Genomic DNA, 18,655 nt, shown 5'->3' on the forward strand with positions numbered 1-18,655 from the left:
CTACGACTTGGAATCTAGGAATTTAGCATGCTCGACACCCAAACCCCTCCAAACTCATACAATTCAATATACAATTGCCCAAACATGCTTAGTTTAATGAGGGTAAAACCGTAGCCTACCTGTATGGCACCCACGCCCTCTCTAACTCACAAAACTATAGCTTTCCCTTCCAAATGGCCTCTGAATGCTGCCACGCTATTAGCAATAGAATCAAAATGTTAATACGGTCGTTATGACACTAAAATTATTGAATTCGAAAATGGACCAATTTTGAGGTCTAAAATAGGAAATAGGGGACCCGCATCTGAAATTCTGGAAGTGACCCCAAAAATAGTTTCAAAGCAGCACTCCAAGCTCACAAATCAATTTGATAAATAATACGGGGTTGGGAAACGACTCAAAACGAGCATGCAACAAAAATTCAAAAAATTCAAACTAAAAGAGGAAAATAGTAGCAACTTTATACGGCTTTTTCTCACAAACGACACCCCCACGATCCAAATCAAATATACCATGATTTTCCTTATTAAAAACCTTGCAATCTAACCTAAAAATCACTAAAAATAGAGTTAAATTGGCCAAGTTACAATTCTCCAAAGTTCAATAAAATATCACTCCGAAAATAACTAAATCAGTAGCCAATTACGAAATCTTACCTCACACTAAAATTCTCCTCAAGTTTATGAGCTCACCATTGGATTTCCCACAGAATTCTTTTTAATTTGGACTTTTGAATCCCCTGATTTGAGTAAGAAATGGAGGAGAAATCAAAGTGTAAAGATGGGAGTTATGGTTGAGTTCGTGTTTCTGGTCTTAATTAAAAGACATGGAGTAGCTCTTCGCGATCGCGACCATCTCCTAAACAGACTACCGCAATCGCGAGGGTAAGTTTTCGCGTTCACAAAAACCAATTGGGTCAAACTCCAGTCAACTCTTTATCGCGATCGCGATTGAACCTTCGCGAACGTGATAAGGCAATCCACCTGCACCAGATTGCAGCTAAAAAGTTAATATTTCTCATGTTCAAATAGTGTGATAGGGTGCTCGAAATTCGTTCAAAATTATGTGCATGCAAACAAGATATGCTACCCCATAAAATTTGATATTCTGAACTCATTGGCTCAGTCAAAATTTTCATACGAGGTAGTTACGACTGAGAGTGAGTCCCACACCCAAGGGCCATTTTGAGCCAAATTTAACAAAGGGCCTCCAGATTAGACCGAAAGCCTCGGGAAGCGAATGAAGGGTCGTGCTAGACCAAACTCAATATTCCAAAGTTAACTCGGCCATCAGAATATTCATCCGAGCATATTTTTAAAGAATGTTGACCAAAGACGACTATATGCCAAATTTCAAAAGCAAAAGCGCCTAATGGTCCTAAATTCGTACTGATTGCCTCGGTACTCATGCAGTCTATGCTACTAGCCTAATTTGGTCAATCCAGGGCCGATGGAACCGTCAAAATTTCGTTCTGAGGTCGTTTTCCTGAAGTTATGAGCGAAGTCAACTTTTTAAGTTATAAAAGCTCCAAAATAGGGAAGCGGGCCTAAAACCTAAATGAACGACCAGGCGAGCGAGCAGTCAGTGCCAGCAAGTCATAAATGACTTGGGGTCGCTCTTAAATTCAAAAATGACCTGGAGAGTCATTACATTTATGCAAGAATAAGTAATACAAGCATTGTCAATACACTCTATTTAACATTATTCTTATACACCCTACCAAACAATGAAAAAAATAATATTTATGCCAACAAGCCTTTCGACACAAGAAATCACACCCAATTAGAATAGGAATGACTGCTTTGAGCTTAAATATATTGTCTGCAAAACTTATTAATTTGGATAAATGGTGTCAATTGGAAATTAGATAAGACAATAAAAAGAAGATGATAACTAGATAGGAATTTTTAGTAAGCCTTGGAACCAGCCACAAGTCCTTGAGCATCAGATGTAGATGGCAATGCTGGAATGGCTCCCTTTTGAGTTGTACTGATTGCACCACAAGCATTGGCAAATTTCAAGGCATTCTTCAATTTTTCTTCATCCTACACAAGCACAGTTCATCTCTTCAATATTAGTTGTCCCATCAACAATCATTCGAAAAGGCTGAATAGTTTAAAGGAATGAAGAAAATAGTATTCTGCAAGCAATATCTTAGTCCATATATAAATGTGAAATAGCATTACTTTCAAAATACCAATATTCCAAATGCCATGAAATTTTAATTAAGTTTATAGGATTTAATATATATAGTTTACGAATTCTTAATTAGGATAGAAATAAGGGATAGGTGGAGGGAAAACTATTGTTGTTAGTGTTCAATAAGGAAGCAAGTGAAAGGGATATGTGTAAGTGAAGGATTCAAATTCCCCTTCATAGTTTATTTTTCAATCCTTTCAAAACTAACGACTACACCTTTTCAACATTTCTTCGGTATGGTTATAAAAATCTCTAGTATCCATGTTGCTTAATGTTTACTAATAATTTATCTTTAAATAAAAATAACAAATTCTTTAAAGTAAATCTCAACCTCTACACTACAATAAATATTTTGACATAGAGTGGCAACATACGAGTCAGATTGGATATGGGCGGCTCGAAATGGGTTAAATAGAAATGTATAAAATACTCAATATGGTCATGTTTAACATGGATAAAAAATGAATTAACGACTAATATGGATGTTCATATTATCCATGGCAGGGTGAGGACACAAGCTAAAAGTCAAAATAAGATTGGATTCCAAGAATACAAAAACATATGAAAAAAGGCTGATAACTGGATATTGATAATGCGAATATCCATAATATATATCTTGATATCCATTTCTTAATGGATAATATAGACATTATCATAGTTGATTCATTTTAAATTGGTTGGTTATTCAACCCATATTTAATAGGTTGGATTGGATGGTTACTATTTTTTTAAAAAAAAATACATTTTAACAACCCTGTTTCTAACCAATCAATTAAGAGACTGTAGTGAAACAACGGAACAAATGTAAGTGTATCCATAACAAATAACGCTAATCCCAACTAGTTAGTTCACATATATAGATCGTCTTCTTGTTTTCTTTCAAGAACGAATGTAATTCGAGAAACTATATGTCAAACAATTAGAAGTTGAGTACATGTTAAATACTCATGTAAACGTGAAAACGCTGACAGTAGTTTCAAAAGAATTTTGGTATATTAAAGGTTATACCGACAACATACGTTTTAACCAAATTTAAAAGATTCTTGTCAATAATTAAAGTAGATACAAAAATATATTGACTTGAAAACCATAGATTTATACCTGGAAAATTGATTGATCTTTGGCGATGGAAACCAAAAGGGAACCTACAAAAGCATCTCCAGCTCCTGTGGTGTCTACCGTCTTAACAGGGAACCCACTAACTTTTCCTTTGTAACTCTTTTTATCATAGTAAAGGAACATATCATCAGTCTTTGAAAAGAAACTAAACAAATTTTTAAAAATAGGGAAAATGTTAAGAAGTTACCCTTGTGAAGTATCTGCAACCCTTATCGCCATCTGTAACAATAAGAAGCTTCAAGCGGTCATGCCATAATGACATTACAGTCTCTTCCTTTTCTGGATCTTTTTGTGTGAGGAAATTTACCTCATCATCACTAACCTTTTATCACAAAATTCACATTTAATTACAATATTGTTTTGGAATAACCTATTATTGGTCTCTGTAATTTAACCACTCTTTTAAAGAAGGTGGTGTCATTTTATGGGGACTATAATTCCTATTCCTAACCTATTTCCCCTAAGTATTGAGGAATTTCTTGCACTAGTATTCTATTTATTAGATTTTGCTTAGCCACTAATTTATCTTGGAGTTGGCCTATCACATATTTACATCTGTTTGAACCTGACTCTGTTTTTGAAAAACATATTCTATATAGTATATTATGTACAAAATAACGTAAAAGTTGTGTTTTCGATGATTCAAAAAAGGTTTTTAATGTTGAAAATGATCTGCACGAGTTTCTCAATTGTAAAAATGAGGAAGCCAGTCTTTTCGCGACACTCTTAAATAGAAATACATAGTACAACAAATAAATGGTCACGTAGCTTTTGATTTCTTACTAGATCAAAATTAACATGCCTATTATTTTCCATGCTTATTATTAATTATGTTTTAAAATCATCAATGTTAGTTTGATATACTACAACAAGAGAAACTTTGACATTAACCATATATTGTATATTCATTCAGGTGCTTAAAAGAAGAGTACGTACCTTGATAAAATCAGCTTCATGCCAAATGCTTCGAATTCCTTCTCTGGCAGTTTCAGGGGAAGGCCAGAGAGGAAGGCGAACATTGGGGTCGTATGAGAGTAGGACACCTGCATCTTTCGCAGCTTTCATGGCAACCATGTGAGCGGACCTGCAAGGCTCGGAGATTAAGCTAATTGAACCATAGTGAAAGATCTTAGCCTTCTTGATGAGACCCAAGTTTAACTCAGACTCCTTGAGCAGCATGTCTGCACTAGGGTTTCTGTAGAACATGAACTCCCTCTCTCCGTCTCTCTTCAGTGTCACAAACGCCAGAGCTGTCCTTGCCTGCGTGTCAAAGCACACTCCTTCGCTGTTCACCCTATTACTCTTCAATATATCTACCAACATCCGCCCAAACTCATCGTCTCCCACCTGAACCAATTAATTATGCTTGAGTAACAAACCTAACACCTATATATTGGAGAGTTCAAAATAATTGAAAGCAAATAATATTAAAAAATTCTTATTGCTAATCTCGGTGCAAATGACAAAAAACATAATTTTTTAATTTTATGGTCATTTATTAAAGATGTGTAATGCACTTAAATATTCTTTTCTTGTGATTTTGAACTTTTTATTTAGGATGTTTGGATTATCAACTTATCAAAAATAAAAGAACAGACTTTTTTGAGTAAAAAATATGTATATTGATTTTTAGAGTTTCATATTTGAACTATCAAGTGCATGTGTTTTTTATCTGAATTATCATTAAATGTTTGTCAAAATGTACCTTAACAATTCGTTGTTTTCATTTCTTATTCGGACTATGATGATACGTCAAGTATGTTTTTTATAATTAATTAGGGATAACTTTAGAAAATTAAGACACTTAAATTGAGACAAAAAAGTATTTCCTCAATGCATAAAATTAAACTCAGATAATGTCTCTTAAGACAAAACGTTTCCCCAAATACTACCGGTAACACAATAGATAAGAGACAGAAGGAGAAAAGTTTAACAAAACATTCAAAACATATAACCCTATGATCTAAAAAAAATTTGGACTATATTTCCACCACAATGAAAACTTTTATTGTGTCAGGGAGATTCAAAAGATTTATATGTCTACGCCTGCAGTCTACCACAAAAATAATTTTTGCCTTATTTGTATTTTAAAGTTTCCCAATTAGTAATTCGGCCTCAACTAAACAGTAAGTGAGACATAATTTTAAGAATTTTAGAAGAAAATCTACATACTCAAAAAATACGTACATAAAATGTATTTATAATGGTTAGAACACCAATGGAAAATATTTTTAAAAATCGTGATTAAAAAATAAATAAATTCTAACTCTTGAAATTGTAATACTAAGTTGTTAAAAAATGAAATAATAAAACAGGACGTACCTTGCCAATGAAGGCAGAGGTGCCATCAAGTTTTGTAATGGCGCAAGCAACATTGGCAGGGGCACCTCCGGGGGCTTTTAGAAAGCCTGTAGACTCTGCTAAGGAGACTCCGGCAGAATCAGGAACGAAATCGATCAACATCTCACCGAAACACACTATCTCTGCTGGCTTAGACATTACTGAACCTTTCAACTCACTATAGGTTTTTTACACAATGCAGGATTGAAGAAGAAAGAAAATGTAAAAAGTAGTAGCAATCTGTCTATGTAAACTATATTAGTGGAAATTACATCAGAAATTTTTAACTGTTTAAATAGATCGCAAACACTTCCCATACTTTGAATAGGGATCTTGATTTGTTCCTAACAAACTCCCTACTCATCCTCCCACCAAACCTTCTGCCGATATTATATCTTCTTTTTACTTGTTTTCCCGCATCCATAGTAACAAAAAAAAGTAATAAATATTTACTACTATTTAATTTTTTGTTTTAATTTATTTGACCTGCTATTTTATTTTTTGTTTGTTTCAAAAATAAGTTCTTTTTAACAAATATTTAATCTCAACTTTTCACATAACATGATTGATATAAAAAGATTAAATAATATTTTGGTACACTTAGTATATATTTAACGCAGGCTAGATAATACAAAAATCTTACATGTTAAAATAGGAAAAGAAATGAAACTGAGGAGTAGTTTGACAAAATTATTGTTATATATATGATTATCAGCTTTTGTTGGGTAAATGAAAATAATACTCGGTTTGTTACAGTATTTGTGATATATAGTTTGACTAGTTAAGAAATTTAAGAAATATGAAAAGATTTTGCAATATTTCAAAATTATTATTGAAATTAACGAATTTTAATTTTAAATAGAAGGGTAGACTATTTCGCCAAATAAGAGGGACCCAACATGAATAAATATTAGTAGTGTGTAAAACCCAAAATATTCTATCTTAGTTTAGTCCCGAAGAACATTAGAAACGAACTCAATTTTGCACAGATGGCTTGTACGTGTACCATCTACGACCCAAAGGAGGGACTCGTAGAACCCTCCAAGACATGGTAAAGATTAAATGCTTCTAAGACACTCATAGGGATAGCTTGTACGACCCATAGAAGTTTTTACGTACCATAGGAAGTGTTCATATTGTGACCCTATGGGCCAGTCTAAGACCCATTCGACAAACCACTTCTTACGAATAGTAAGACAGTTAACGACCTGTAGGGGATCTCATGGACCCAACCTTGCAATTCTAGTAACTACTGGAAATTGCACCATGTTTCTAAGATCAAGGTAAGGGTTTGTAGAACCCTAAACCTCAGTATACTGAGTACTGCCATGAGCATTTTTCATGACTCATCAAAGGGTCTATGACCCGTAGAAAGGGCTCGTAGAAACTTGGCAATTTCCAGTAAGTCCAAATTTTATCAGTCAAATTCTATGAGGGGTCTTTTACAGTCCGTTGGAGTTCCTAAGGTCTGTAGGTCGACCCATAAATGACCCAGTGATAGTTTTAATGAAGTAGTTTGATTTTTTTTACCTTTCCCAAGCCAAAACCCTGACATATTAAGGCTAAAGGGAGTCTCTTAACAGTACCCTACGTGATTTTTCTCTCATTACAACTTAGAAGATTTAGATCAAGGATTGGAGAGGAGAAAAATGCTAGGGTTCAAGCGTATTAATAAAGTTCTTCTATATTTGCAAAGAACATCGTTCTTCCGGGCATGTAAGGCTAATCATAACATCAGACTAAGTTCGTCCACGCATACTACATCTTCGTTCAGTCAGTATGAGTTTAAGTTTGAGTTTAATCCTTTTATATTGGGTTACGAGATAGTTATGATTATTTCTCATTGAGTCCTCTGCATATTCAATTCTATTGCAATTATTCCCATACTTTGAGTTCTTTAATTGGGTTTCATGCTTACATTCACATGAACCGTGTTTGAGTATTTACAAGTTCCTTTTATGCATTATTGAGTTAAAGAATGGTATTTTCATGTCTTAATTGAGAAAGAAGTTTTGAAGATATTATATCACCTGAGTTATTAAACTTTATATTACTAAGTTTATGCATGATTCTTATCATGCCTCAATGAGTTAGACAATTATGCATTTATTTATGTTGAGATTAAGTTGAGAAACAAAGCTATATTTTTATGCGTTTTCTTAGATTGAGAAGTATAACTATTTTAAAGAGAATGTAGTGAGTTTGAGAATAGTTGAGTTAAACTGAGTAATGTCTAATGAGACTAAATGAGAAATTAGTTTTGAGTATTTTCACTCATCTGAGTATATGAGCATTATTATATATTTTTTGGGAGTTTTATTGAGCTCCTATTTAGGTAAGAGTTTAGATAACTCAAGCTCCATAAACTACATAGCCAGCGTAAAATAGGACCGTGTTGCTAGTTCGGGCAACTCCTCACTTCAGTCCATGATATAGACTTTTATATGGATCCATGAGTTGAGTTTGTGTCGTTATGCTGGCAAGGTATTGGACGGTTATGACAATAAGAACAATCTATTGTATCATCACGATGCTAATCGTTATGGTTTCCGGTTAGAGAAACTTCCCAAAGAGTAAACATTATTTTTTTATACTCAGTTGCATTCACTTACGAATATTTTGTAAAACACTGACTTATTCTCATAATTTCATGATTTATTTGAGTTGAATTACTTCAGTATTCATTCAAGTTTAGTATTCAGTGAGTATGTTTTCTTTCAGCTATTTTACATACCGTACATTTTATGTACTGACGTCTTTCGACAATGCATCATTTCATTATGCAGATATAAGTGTTAGAGATTCTCAACAAGTGCATCGTTAAAGATCACAATCATCTAGTTTCTTAGTGAGACCTCCTTACTTTCGGAGGAGCTTCTTTAGTTTCTTGTTTCATCATTATTACTCCTTAAGCTAGCCATGGGCCTGTCCCTATATCTATCTAGAGTCATTAGAGGCTTCATAGATTGAGTTGAGTTTTATTTTCAGTTTTCTGAGATTATGTTTTTAACAGTGAGTTATACAATATTCAGAGTATTTTAAGACTATTATTTAATAAGTGATGCTTATGCTTTTGAATTGCCATCCGATTTAGATTTTCTTGTGAGTTAAGTCTTCCACTTGGTCGTTAGCCAGCCAAGGATTAATTGGGGAACCAGCAATGGTTTTCAAGTACAGGTCACGCTTAGGGTGAGACTCGGGGCGTAACATTGTCATACCTCAAATTAGACCCTAGGAGTGCCACGGCTATCGGGAGCCCAATGGATCCCAACCAAGCCTCTTAGTGTACATCGCATTCATAAGGTCAAATAAACATAATGAATCAAGTGGAATATCAACTCATAACCATAAAGTTTTAAGAATAGAAGGAACTCAAAACATATCTCGAAAGAAGACTACATCAACTTCTATGTCTAAAATATGCCTCTATAACTAGACGGGGGCTTAGGACAAGCTCCTAGTTCACCCTAACATAAATGAGTCAAGAGTAACAATATGAAGAAATGTCTTTTCCTCATTGAGGACTCACCAACTCTATAGAAATAGTAGACAAGCTCTAGCCATGAATAGGATGCGTAACGTGATCGTTCGTCCCTACATTATAAGAAAATATAGGCAAAAGTATATGTTAGTACATAAAATGTATTAAGTATGTGATATAATCATATTCAAAGATTATGTTCAATACATCATAACATCATAATAAAAATTACATCATTTCATATATCTTGTGAGGGATATGACCTTTAATCGACATCTATGACCATGCGAGCTATAATATTGAATCTAATGTAACTCCCACATCAAGAAGAGAGAGGCTACTTTCCAAGGTAGACTCTGTGAGAATATCTTAACATCATGAGATATATGTAGATCCACTAGCTAGGCCACAAAGGAAACCTACGGAGGTAACATAGTTTGGGACTTTAGGTTGCAACTAGGATTCTCTTGGATAACAAACCTTCGGTTACCAGACCGAACCCCACCTAAAATTCCTCTCGGTGCTTAGTCAATATCCTAATGGAATTCATTAAAACATTGATACATTATGAATAACATCATCATGAAAAATAGTCATAAGAGTAGTTCATTACCTTAGTGATTCATAAGAATCCATAACTTTGATGAGAATTGTATTTATCACCCTTAGAAAATAATTGTGTGAGAATTGTAATTATTACACACCATAATAACTTCTTGAATCATCATTGAAACGTTATTATAACTTTCATCTTTCACGATCCAAGTCTAGGGCTTAGAAGTGACACGGAGAATGAGGAACCCCGTGGTACTTCACCGAAGCCTCTTAGCACTCATTTAGCCTTTCATAGGTAATAACAATGAAACATAAATGGAAATAAAAATGGAAAAATGGGACTAAGGGAGAACATCATAGAATAAAACTCATCATTAACCTTAGATTATCATATATTTGGGTCAAAACATACCTCTACTAATAGTCTTGGCAAGGGCTAAGACATGTCCCTACCTCACCTTCAAAAAATTAAAATGAAATGTCATAATGAAGGTCTAAAGGCTCGACATATCATTAGCTAGAAAGATAAAGGAGTATAGTTACTGAAACAAGGGAACTCATCCAATAGTAACCTTCAACGATCTTTACTAGCCACGTGGAAGAGAATGGGGAGGAGCGTCTCTCCCTACATGGTGATATCATGTAGGAAAAAGAGTATGCGTTAGTACTTTGAATGTACTATGTATATAGGCATGAATATCAATGAAAAACATTAAAACATTATAAGGTAAAGTACATGAGTAGATGCATGCAGGAGATATCAGGTAAATAGCATTTGAAACCTTCATTTATGGGAAGATGACTATAATTGAGATTAAGACCATGCGGGCTATTACATGGAATCCAACATAACCCCCTACATTAGAACGGGGAGACTACTTTCTGGTTAGAACTCCATAAGACATCATTCATTTTGTTAACTTTAACTGTAGATGTCCATACGTGGATCCACTAGCCTAAAAGCCTAAAAGCCTCTTATGTTGGCACATGTTTAATGAGACAAGGGGTTTCTAATATGATTACCTTACCGAATCCCACCTCAATGCCCTATTCCATGTTAAGTCAAATCCCACAGGATAGGATATCATAGTAACATAAGCATACATAGAGTTTGAGACATTAAATCATCATGCGGTAGAATAGATCATTAAAATCTTTGGTAATTCAAATATGCAAGAATTTTCTTTGTTGCATAATAATCAATCATTGACATCATTTCATCATTCTTTCATTTCATAGGACTCCCTTTTGATTATAGACATTAATTTCATAAACATTCATTTGGAGTCAAAAGCTTTCAAGTCAAACTCATTGAAAATATAGTAAAACTAGGTGGGTTCTATTCAATACAACTTTTGAACATTGAAATCAATGCTAGCATGCATGAGAGTAATACTCAATAATCTATGCATTTGGAATCATCATATGAAAACCCATAAAATTGACAATTGAAGTTGAGCTATTAAGTTAGAAAATACTTGGAATTCATGGGTGGAAGGACCCATGAATAAAGACCAACATACCTTAGGGAATAAAGCCCTAATGCAAGCCTGAAAATGGAGACTTTTTCTTGATGAATCCTAGACTTTGCTGGAGATAGAGAAGACCTAGAGAGAAAATTGAAAAGGAAGGGTTTTGTGAGTTTGAGACTAAGTGTGAGAATGAGGGTTTCGGGGATGTTTAGGTTCATTAGATAGGGTAGATTCAGCCCCAAAATGACCATAAGATGATGATAAATTATGGGAAAAGACCTAAATACCCCTTTTTAAAATCTGGCCAGAAGACCCTACGAACCATCCTTATAATTTATAACAAGGTCGACGAGTCATACAAATGACTCATACTATAGGGTTTGAGAAAGCCCTGAGAACTGGACCTCAGTACTTTTACTATGACTCATCTTTACGAGTCATAAAATCGTCTATGATTCATAAAAGGGACTCGTCCTACAGGAACTGAGAAATTCGGAAGACTGAGTCTCTAAACTTTCTCTATGAGTCACTTCTACGACTTGTACTACTTTCTACTTGACATAACTTGGCTTGTAGACTAAATTCCCCCCTTAGTCAAATTACCAACTTCAACATTACTTCTACGAGTCAGTCCTACGACTCATAAAAGCACCTACGACTGGTAGGTTGAGTCGTAGAACCTCTTTCAGTCCATTTTATAAAGTTTGTTCTTTCGTTTCAACTTTTTTGACTTACAGGGTCTTACATCATCAATTATTCATAAGTCTCAACTTCTCTCATAAACATCTTTCTTTGAAACTCATTGAAAATCATAATCATAATTCATGAAAATCATCATTGAAACTAGCTTTATGCATGGGCATTTTTGAAACAAACTTGAATTCATGCAATTAATATAGAACCATGCTTGTAATAATCATTGAAGATAAGTAAAAACATAATTGAAACAACCCAACATAATAACATCAACCTAGGGTTAGAATGTGTTTAAAATTGAAGAGATATTTTGAGGAAAATCTTGGGAATCCATAGGTGAAAGGAACCCATAGATCAAATCCCACATACCTTGATGAATCTAGCTTTGAATTTGGAAGAGAAAACTTGTGTTCTTGAAAGCCCAACTTGAATTATAAGAGAGCACCTTGAGATAATTGCTTTGATTATCTTATGGATTTTTGAGAATGAATTGGACTAGGAGTAAATTTAAGTGTTGAGGGATTTATAGGTTCTGAACGTGCCATAAAAGTTTCTAGATACATTGAATTAAAATTGGTGAAAGACCAAAATACCCCTATTAATTAATCTTGAAAGACCCTACGAATGGGTTTCTATGAGTCGTAACAAGTTATACGACTTGTAGATTTGGCCCATCCTATTGGTTCTGAAAAACCCTAAGAACTGAGTCGCTCAATCAACCCTATGACTCATTCTTACGAGTCATCAAAAGTCTTATGGGTCATAGATCCAATTCATCCTGGAGGTTCTGAAAAACCTGCAGACTTGAGTCTCTAAAGTTCCTCTACGATTCAATATTATGAGTCGTCAACTGGTCTACAAGTCATCAACTTAACATGTAGACTTTCATTCAGACTTAGCCACCCTTCCTTCTTTAATACTAACCGTATGAGTCATTCCTAAGACTCATGTGATGAATCGTAGGTCAAGTCATAGACTTACAATATCTCCCATTTGGAACATTCATCCTCGAATGAGATTCAATTAGCATAGAAAGAACTCTGAAAGAGGACTAGCAACCCAACATAAACGTAATGACACATCAAAATGCATAGACCATGAGATTTTCAAACATTAACATAAAATATGACTTTTAAAATAAATCTTCATGAACGTACATGCATATAAAGACATAGGAAGACTGAAACATAGGAATTGAGATGACTTGAGTAAGAGCAACCAAATAACTTAAGCTTGAGTGGAAGGAAAGAGGTACATATATCACTTTATCATGTCTGCTTCCACTTCCGATGTAGCACTCTCTACTTGTTGATTTCTCCACAATATCTTGATGAATGCAACCTCTTTGTTTCTTAGCCTCTTCACTCGTCCGTCTAAAATTTCCATCAGAACCTCCTCATAAGTCAAGTTCTCTTCAACATTCACATCTTCCAATGGCACAATATAATTCAGATCATCCACAAACTTTCTCAACATTGATACATGAAACACCGGATGAACCATAGACAATTCAAATGTCTAATCTAAATGGTATGCCATCTTGCCAATATGTTTTAATATCTTATAGGGTCCAACATACCTAGGCTCAATTTTCTCTTCTTACCAAAATGCATTACACCCTTGATAGGTGAAACCTTCAAATAAAATTAATCATCCATATCAAATTCAAGGTCTCTTTTTCTTATGTACGAATATGACTTTTGGCGAATTTGAGTTGTCTTCAATGTTTATCTTATGAGCATTACTTTATCCATTGAATCTAATAACAAATTGGGACCAATCAACGCCATCTGAACAACTTCAAACCATCCCACCAGGGACCTACATCTTCTCCCAGACAAAACTTCAAAATGAGCCATTTGGATACTAGAGTGATAGATATTATTGTATGCAAACTCAATCAATGGTAGATGCTCATCCCAACTTTCCTTAAAATCAATGACACATTACCTCAATATATCCTCCAAAGTTTAAATCGTTCTTTCAGCTTGACCATCATTTTGAGGGTGAAAAGTGGTACTTGGATTGGCTATTGTACCAAAAACCTTTTGAAATAACTTCCAAAAATGTGAGGTGAATTGAGTACTTTGATCCAATCTAATAGACAAGGGGACACTATAAAGTCTTACCAACTCACGAATATACAACTTAGCATAATCTTTGCACTATAAGAAGTCTTAACAGGTAGAAAATGTACCGACTTAGTCATTCAATCCACAAGAATCCAAATAGAATCATGTTGTCTCTTAGTACAAGGCAAATCCATCATAAAGTCCATATTCACATCTTTCCACTTCCAAGTAGGAATTCCAATGTCTTGAGCTAAACTACCAAATTTTTATACTCAACTTTCACCTGTTGACAATTATGATACCTTGCCACAAATTCAGCTATGTCCTTCTTCATTCCATTCCACCAATACAGTTCCCTCAAATCATGATATAGCTTGGTGCATCCCAAAAAAATTGAATACTGAGAACTATGGGTCTCTTCCAATATTAAATCCCATAGACCATCAACATTGGGTACACAAAAATGACCTTAATAACACAGCACACTATCTCCACCTTGGGAGAAATCTTCAATGGCTTTTTTGAAAACTGACTTCTTTAATTCAACCAACACCAGATCATTATCTTGTTTAGACTTAACATCCACCATAAGAGAGATTCTAAACTATTTTGAAGAATGATACCTCCATCATGGGAATAAACTAAACAAACCCTTAAACGGGCCAATCTATGCATGTCCCTAACCAAATCTTTCTTATCCTCCTCAACATGGGTAACACTATTCATGGAAAATCTACTAACTGCATCAACAACCATATTAGCTTTACTTGGATGGTATGTTACACCCATAACGTAATCTTTTAACAACTCAAGACATCTCCTTTGTCGAAGGTTAAAGTTCTTTTGCTTAAAAACATATTGCAAGCTCTTGTGATCGGTAAACATATCTACATGAACACCATAAAGATATTGTCTCCAAATATGCAAAGCAAACACCGTCATTAGTTCCAAGTCATGAGTTAGATAGTTTCTTTCATGAAACTTATGTTGCCTAGAAGCATAGGCTATCACCTTATCATGTTGCATCAAAACATAACCAAGTCGAATTCTTGAGGCATCACATTACACAACTAAGCCATCAAACCCTTTCGGTAAAGTCAAAATAGGAGCGGTAGTTAGATAACCCTTCAACATTTGGAAACTCTTCTCACAAGCTTTCGACCATTGGAACTTTAATTTCTTTTAAGTACACTTGGTTAAAGGCAAAGAGATTAATGAAAAACCTTCTACGAACCTTCTATAGTAACCGACTAAATCCAAGAAGCTCCTAATATCAGAAGGAGACAAAGGTCTATGCCAATTATTAACCTCGTTTTTCTTAGGATTAACCATAATCCCTTGACCAGACATAATGTGAAAAAGAAAAGAAACCGATATCAACCACAATTCACACTTGCTAAACTTGGCAAATAATTGACAATCTCTAAGTACTTGTAATACTATCACCAAATGATTGGCATGATCCTCCTCACTTCGGGAGGAAACCAAAATATCGTCAATAAATACAATCACGAACATGTCCAAGTATTGATTTAATACCCTATTCATCGAGTCCATAAAAACACTAGGAAATTGGTTAGACTAAATGACATGACTAAGAATTCCTAATGGCAATACCTTGTTCAAAACCCTATCTTGGGAATATCAAACCCCCTCACCCTTAGTTGGTGATAAGAGAAAGGGAGTTCAGTCTTATAGAAGGAACTTGCCTCTTGCAATTGGTCAAACAAATCACCTATCCTTAGAATAAGGTACTTGTTCTTTATGATGACCTTATTCAATTATCAGTGAAGTGAACCATCCTCCTTTCTAATAAACAAAATGAGAGACCCCATGGGGATATACTTGGTCTAATAAAACCCTTGTCCAAAAAATCCTTCAATTGATCCTTTAGAAGTATAACATACCGGTCACAATATCGGGAGTCTCCTCCACATCTTGCCTAGCATGAAGAGCACAAAACTGATTATTGCGTTGATTACCTTTTGGTTGAGCGTGGGAACCTTATTGCACTTACCCTCCATGAGCAACTTGGATTTGAGGACAACCTTTTTTAATTCTATACTCCTTAGCATGATGACCCAACTTGCAAAAACTTTAGCACACATTCAGTCCCACTAAACACTCTCCCTTGTGAGTCTTTCCACACTTTTTACATATGGGCATAACTAGGCGATTTGGAACTTTTCCTTGAGGCATATAGTTCGAAACCCTATCCTTGTCAAACCTTAGAGTAGGAGTATTTGAAGAAACTTGACTGGAATACCTTTGGCGTAATTAAGGATGCCCACCATTAAAGGATCTAGCATGAGAGGAATCACCACCATTGATACTTTCATTTTAGGACTCTCTAGCCTTCTCCCTTAGTTTCTCATCCCCTATTTTCTATCCATGAGTCATGAGTGTTGAGATATCAATTTTCCTAATAAATATAGCCATCTTGCATTCCTTAGACACAAAATCTGACACACCCAAAACAAACTTGCTCATACGAGCTCTCATGTCAGCAACCATAAATAGGGCATACTTTTATAATTGGGTGAACTTGAGGGAATAATCACTTACACTCTTATTTACTTGCGTGCGGTTAATGAACTCTTGTATCTGGGCCTCCTCAACTCCAATGGGAAAAGGTAATCAAGAAACACTACTTTGAATTCTTCCCAAATCACGGGATCTACCTCTCCAGGCCTCTAACTCTTCCATTAATCAAACCATATTCTAGCAACGCCCTTCAATTGGTAAGTAGCCAACTCCTCCCTCTCAAATGGGATAACCCTTATTATATCCACAAACTTATGAATACTCTCAAAAAATGCTTGTGGATATTCGTCCACCTTGGAACCCCAAAACTCCAAAGGATTCATTCTTATAAAGTCACAAACCTTTGTTGCTTCCGTACCCACATTTGGATTCATGGGAGTAACTAACTCATAGTTGGCTTGTGCCATCACTCTTGAGTAGGAACTTGGAAAGTCGCTCAGAACTCGGCATGTGAGACTTGTTCATTCAAGCGATCATTCCGGGATTGTTTCTTTGTACGGAAGCTCTTCATGGAGGACATTTCTAAACATCGCAAAGAATAATTGTTAGAAGGGAAAGACATAGAGTACCACCCTATCTAAGAGACCAAAATTGGGAAAGTCGTGAAATGACGATCAAAATGTGATTTTCTAGAAAAACTCAGCCTTTGGCAATAGGTGATGACCACGAAGGCTATCATGAGTCGTGTTCCTCACCACGGGTTGATGTTTAGATCTCTAACTTTGTAAGAATGGGTGCACCATAAGGACCACGGTCCATGGTAAGCAACACCAGCCTTGGTGAACAGAAAGAGTCATGGTGCCCTCCCTAGTAACCCTACCTTGAGACCCACAAATTTGTACTCAAAGTTTGGGACCACGTCCTAACCACTATGGGTTGTATTAGACTTCACAGACTCTGATGGGTTATGTGGTGGGAAAGGCCTCTTTTTTAAAGTTGTAATACATCCCTATGATGGGTACCAATGCCCGTATTCACCTTCACGGGCCTTGGTGATGGTCCATCTTGAGTTGTGGATTTACCTTTAAGTTGGGGTTATTTTGGTCATTTCCCCATATTTCATGTAGCACCCCCTTTGGGAGGATGCCACTTACGAGACAAAAGGTAGTTTTACTTTTTTTTTTTAAATCACAAATAGTCAACATCGTTGCGGGTTCATAAAACGCACAAAACTTGAATCAGTAGTTATTACAAAACTATTATCCTCCTTTGTGCAAAATGACAATACAACATATAACGCAGTACAGGCATGACTTGAGTTAAAAGCACACTCCAAAATAGCAAAACTAGTCACCCTGTTCAAGTTACAAGCATATAGTTTTGTTTTCACAAGCCATATGTATCATGTACAAGTCCTCCAAAAAATTTACAAAAACTAGATGCATATGCAGATGTGATCTTCACAAGGCTCCAAAAAGTCTACTCCAAATGGACATCTTCATACCTCATCCCGCATATTACCTGCGATAGAAAACAACTATAGCTAAGCATAAAGCTTAGCGGTGTAAAAACTTTGGGCTTGGAGCCATTAAATTGTTCAACTCCCTGGTTCATCGTAGGTGGATCAATAAGGTAAAAGTAAGCCCAAGTGAACAAGTATATCAAAGTATCAAATACAAACCTTGAAGAGTTTCAAAATCAATATCAATATTCGAAGGCTCAAGTATCAAGGAACTTATAATTTAATTCGAAAAAGTTGTCAAATAATCAATTTTGCCCAATAGGTACTTCATGCCTTCACACTAAGCAAAATCAATATCAAGATGGACCGAAGCCCCGAAATAAAGAAGGACTGCAGGCCATATCAAGAAGGGTCATCACCCAATATCAAGAGAATCAAGAACCATGTTGAAAGTGGCTTTCCACTCATATTCGAGAATGGAAGAAACTCCATCGTCAAGATAAAATGTAAATCCAAAGTTAAGATGGGAAAGATTTGAATTGAGAGGCATGCCAATATCGATGACAAGTCACTATAAATAGAAAGACAAAGTCCCATCAAGAATACAAAATGATCAAGCAATTCGTACAAGTGGGCGGTTTAGTGAAAGTTTTACAATACTTGAGATAATAGTCATACCAAAATACAAAATAAGGAGCAAGGAAACAACCCATCAAAATACTACAAATTTCAGAAAATAAAATATTTTAAGTTCAAGTTTATATACAAACCTTGG

The 18,655-nt window shown here is 35.2% G+C and overlaps 1 protein-coding gene across 1 annotated transcript; it reads right to left on the reverse strand.

Annotated features, from left to right (window-relative positions):
* Nucleotides 1–1,667: 1,667 nt before the first annotated feature.
* LOC129903170 (probable fructokinase-5) lies at nucleotides 1,668–5,958 on the reverse strand. The gene is made up of 5 exons (XM_055978672.1): nucleotides 5,641–5,958; nucleotides 4,255–4,665; nucleotides 3,506–3,640; nucleotides 3,301–3,417; nucleotides 1,668–2,045 (listed from the first exon to the last, which is right to left on the reverse strand). Exons 1-5 carry the CDS (start codon nucleotides 5,815–5,817, stop codon nucleotides 1,908–1,910), a joined length of 978 nt encoding a protein of 325 aa, XP_055834647.1. The 5' UTR covers nucleotides 5,818–5,958; the 3' UTR covers nucleotides 1,668–1,907.
* Between the last annotated feature and the right edge of the window lie 12,697 nt (nucleotides 5,959–18,655).

This window comes from Solanum dulcamara, chromosome 9, assembly GCF_947179165.1.
Source record: "Solanum dulcamara chromosome 9, daSolDulc1.2, whole genome shotgun sequence".
NCBI lineage: Eukaryota > Viridiplantae > Streptophyta > Magnoliopsida > Solanales > Solanaceae > Solanum > Solanum dulcamara.

Excerpts from the sequence above, each read along its gene's own strand:
- LOC129903170 (XM_055978672.1), bottom strand. The coding sequence starts at position 5,817 with ATGTCTAAGCCAGCAGAGATAGTGTGTTTCGGTGAGATGTTGATCGAT. Across the intron at positions 3,641-4,254 it reads ATGAAGCTGATTTTATCAAG|GTTAGTGATGATGAGGTAAA; the intron begins GTACGTACTCTT and ends TTGTGATAAAAG. Across the intron at positions 3,418-3,505 it reads GTTGCAGATACTTCACAAGG|AGTTACAAAGGAAAAGTTAG; the intron begins GTAACTTCTTAA and ends TATGATAAAAAG.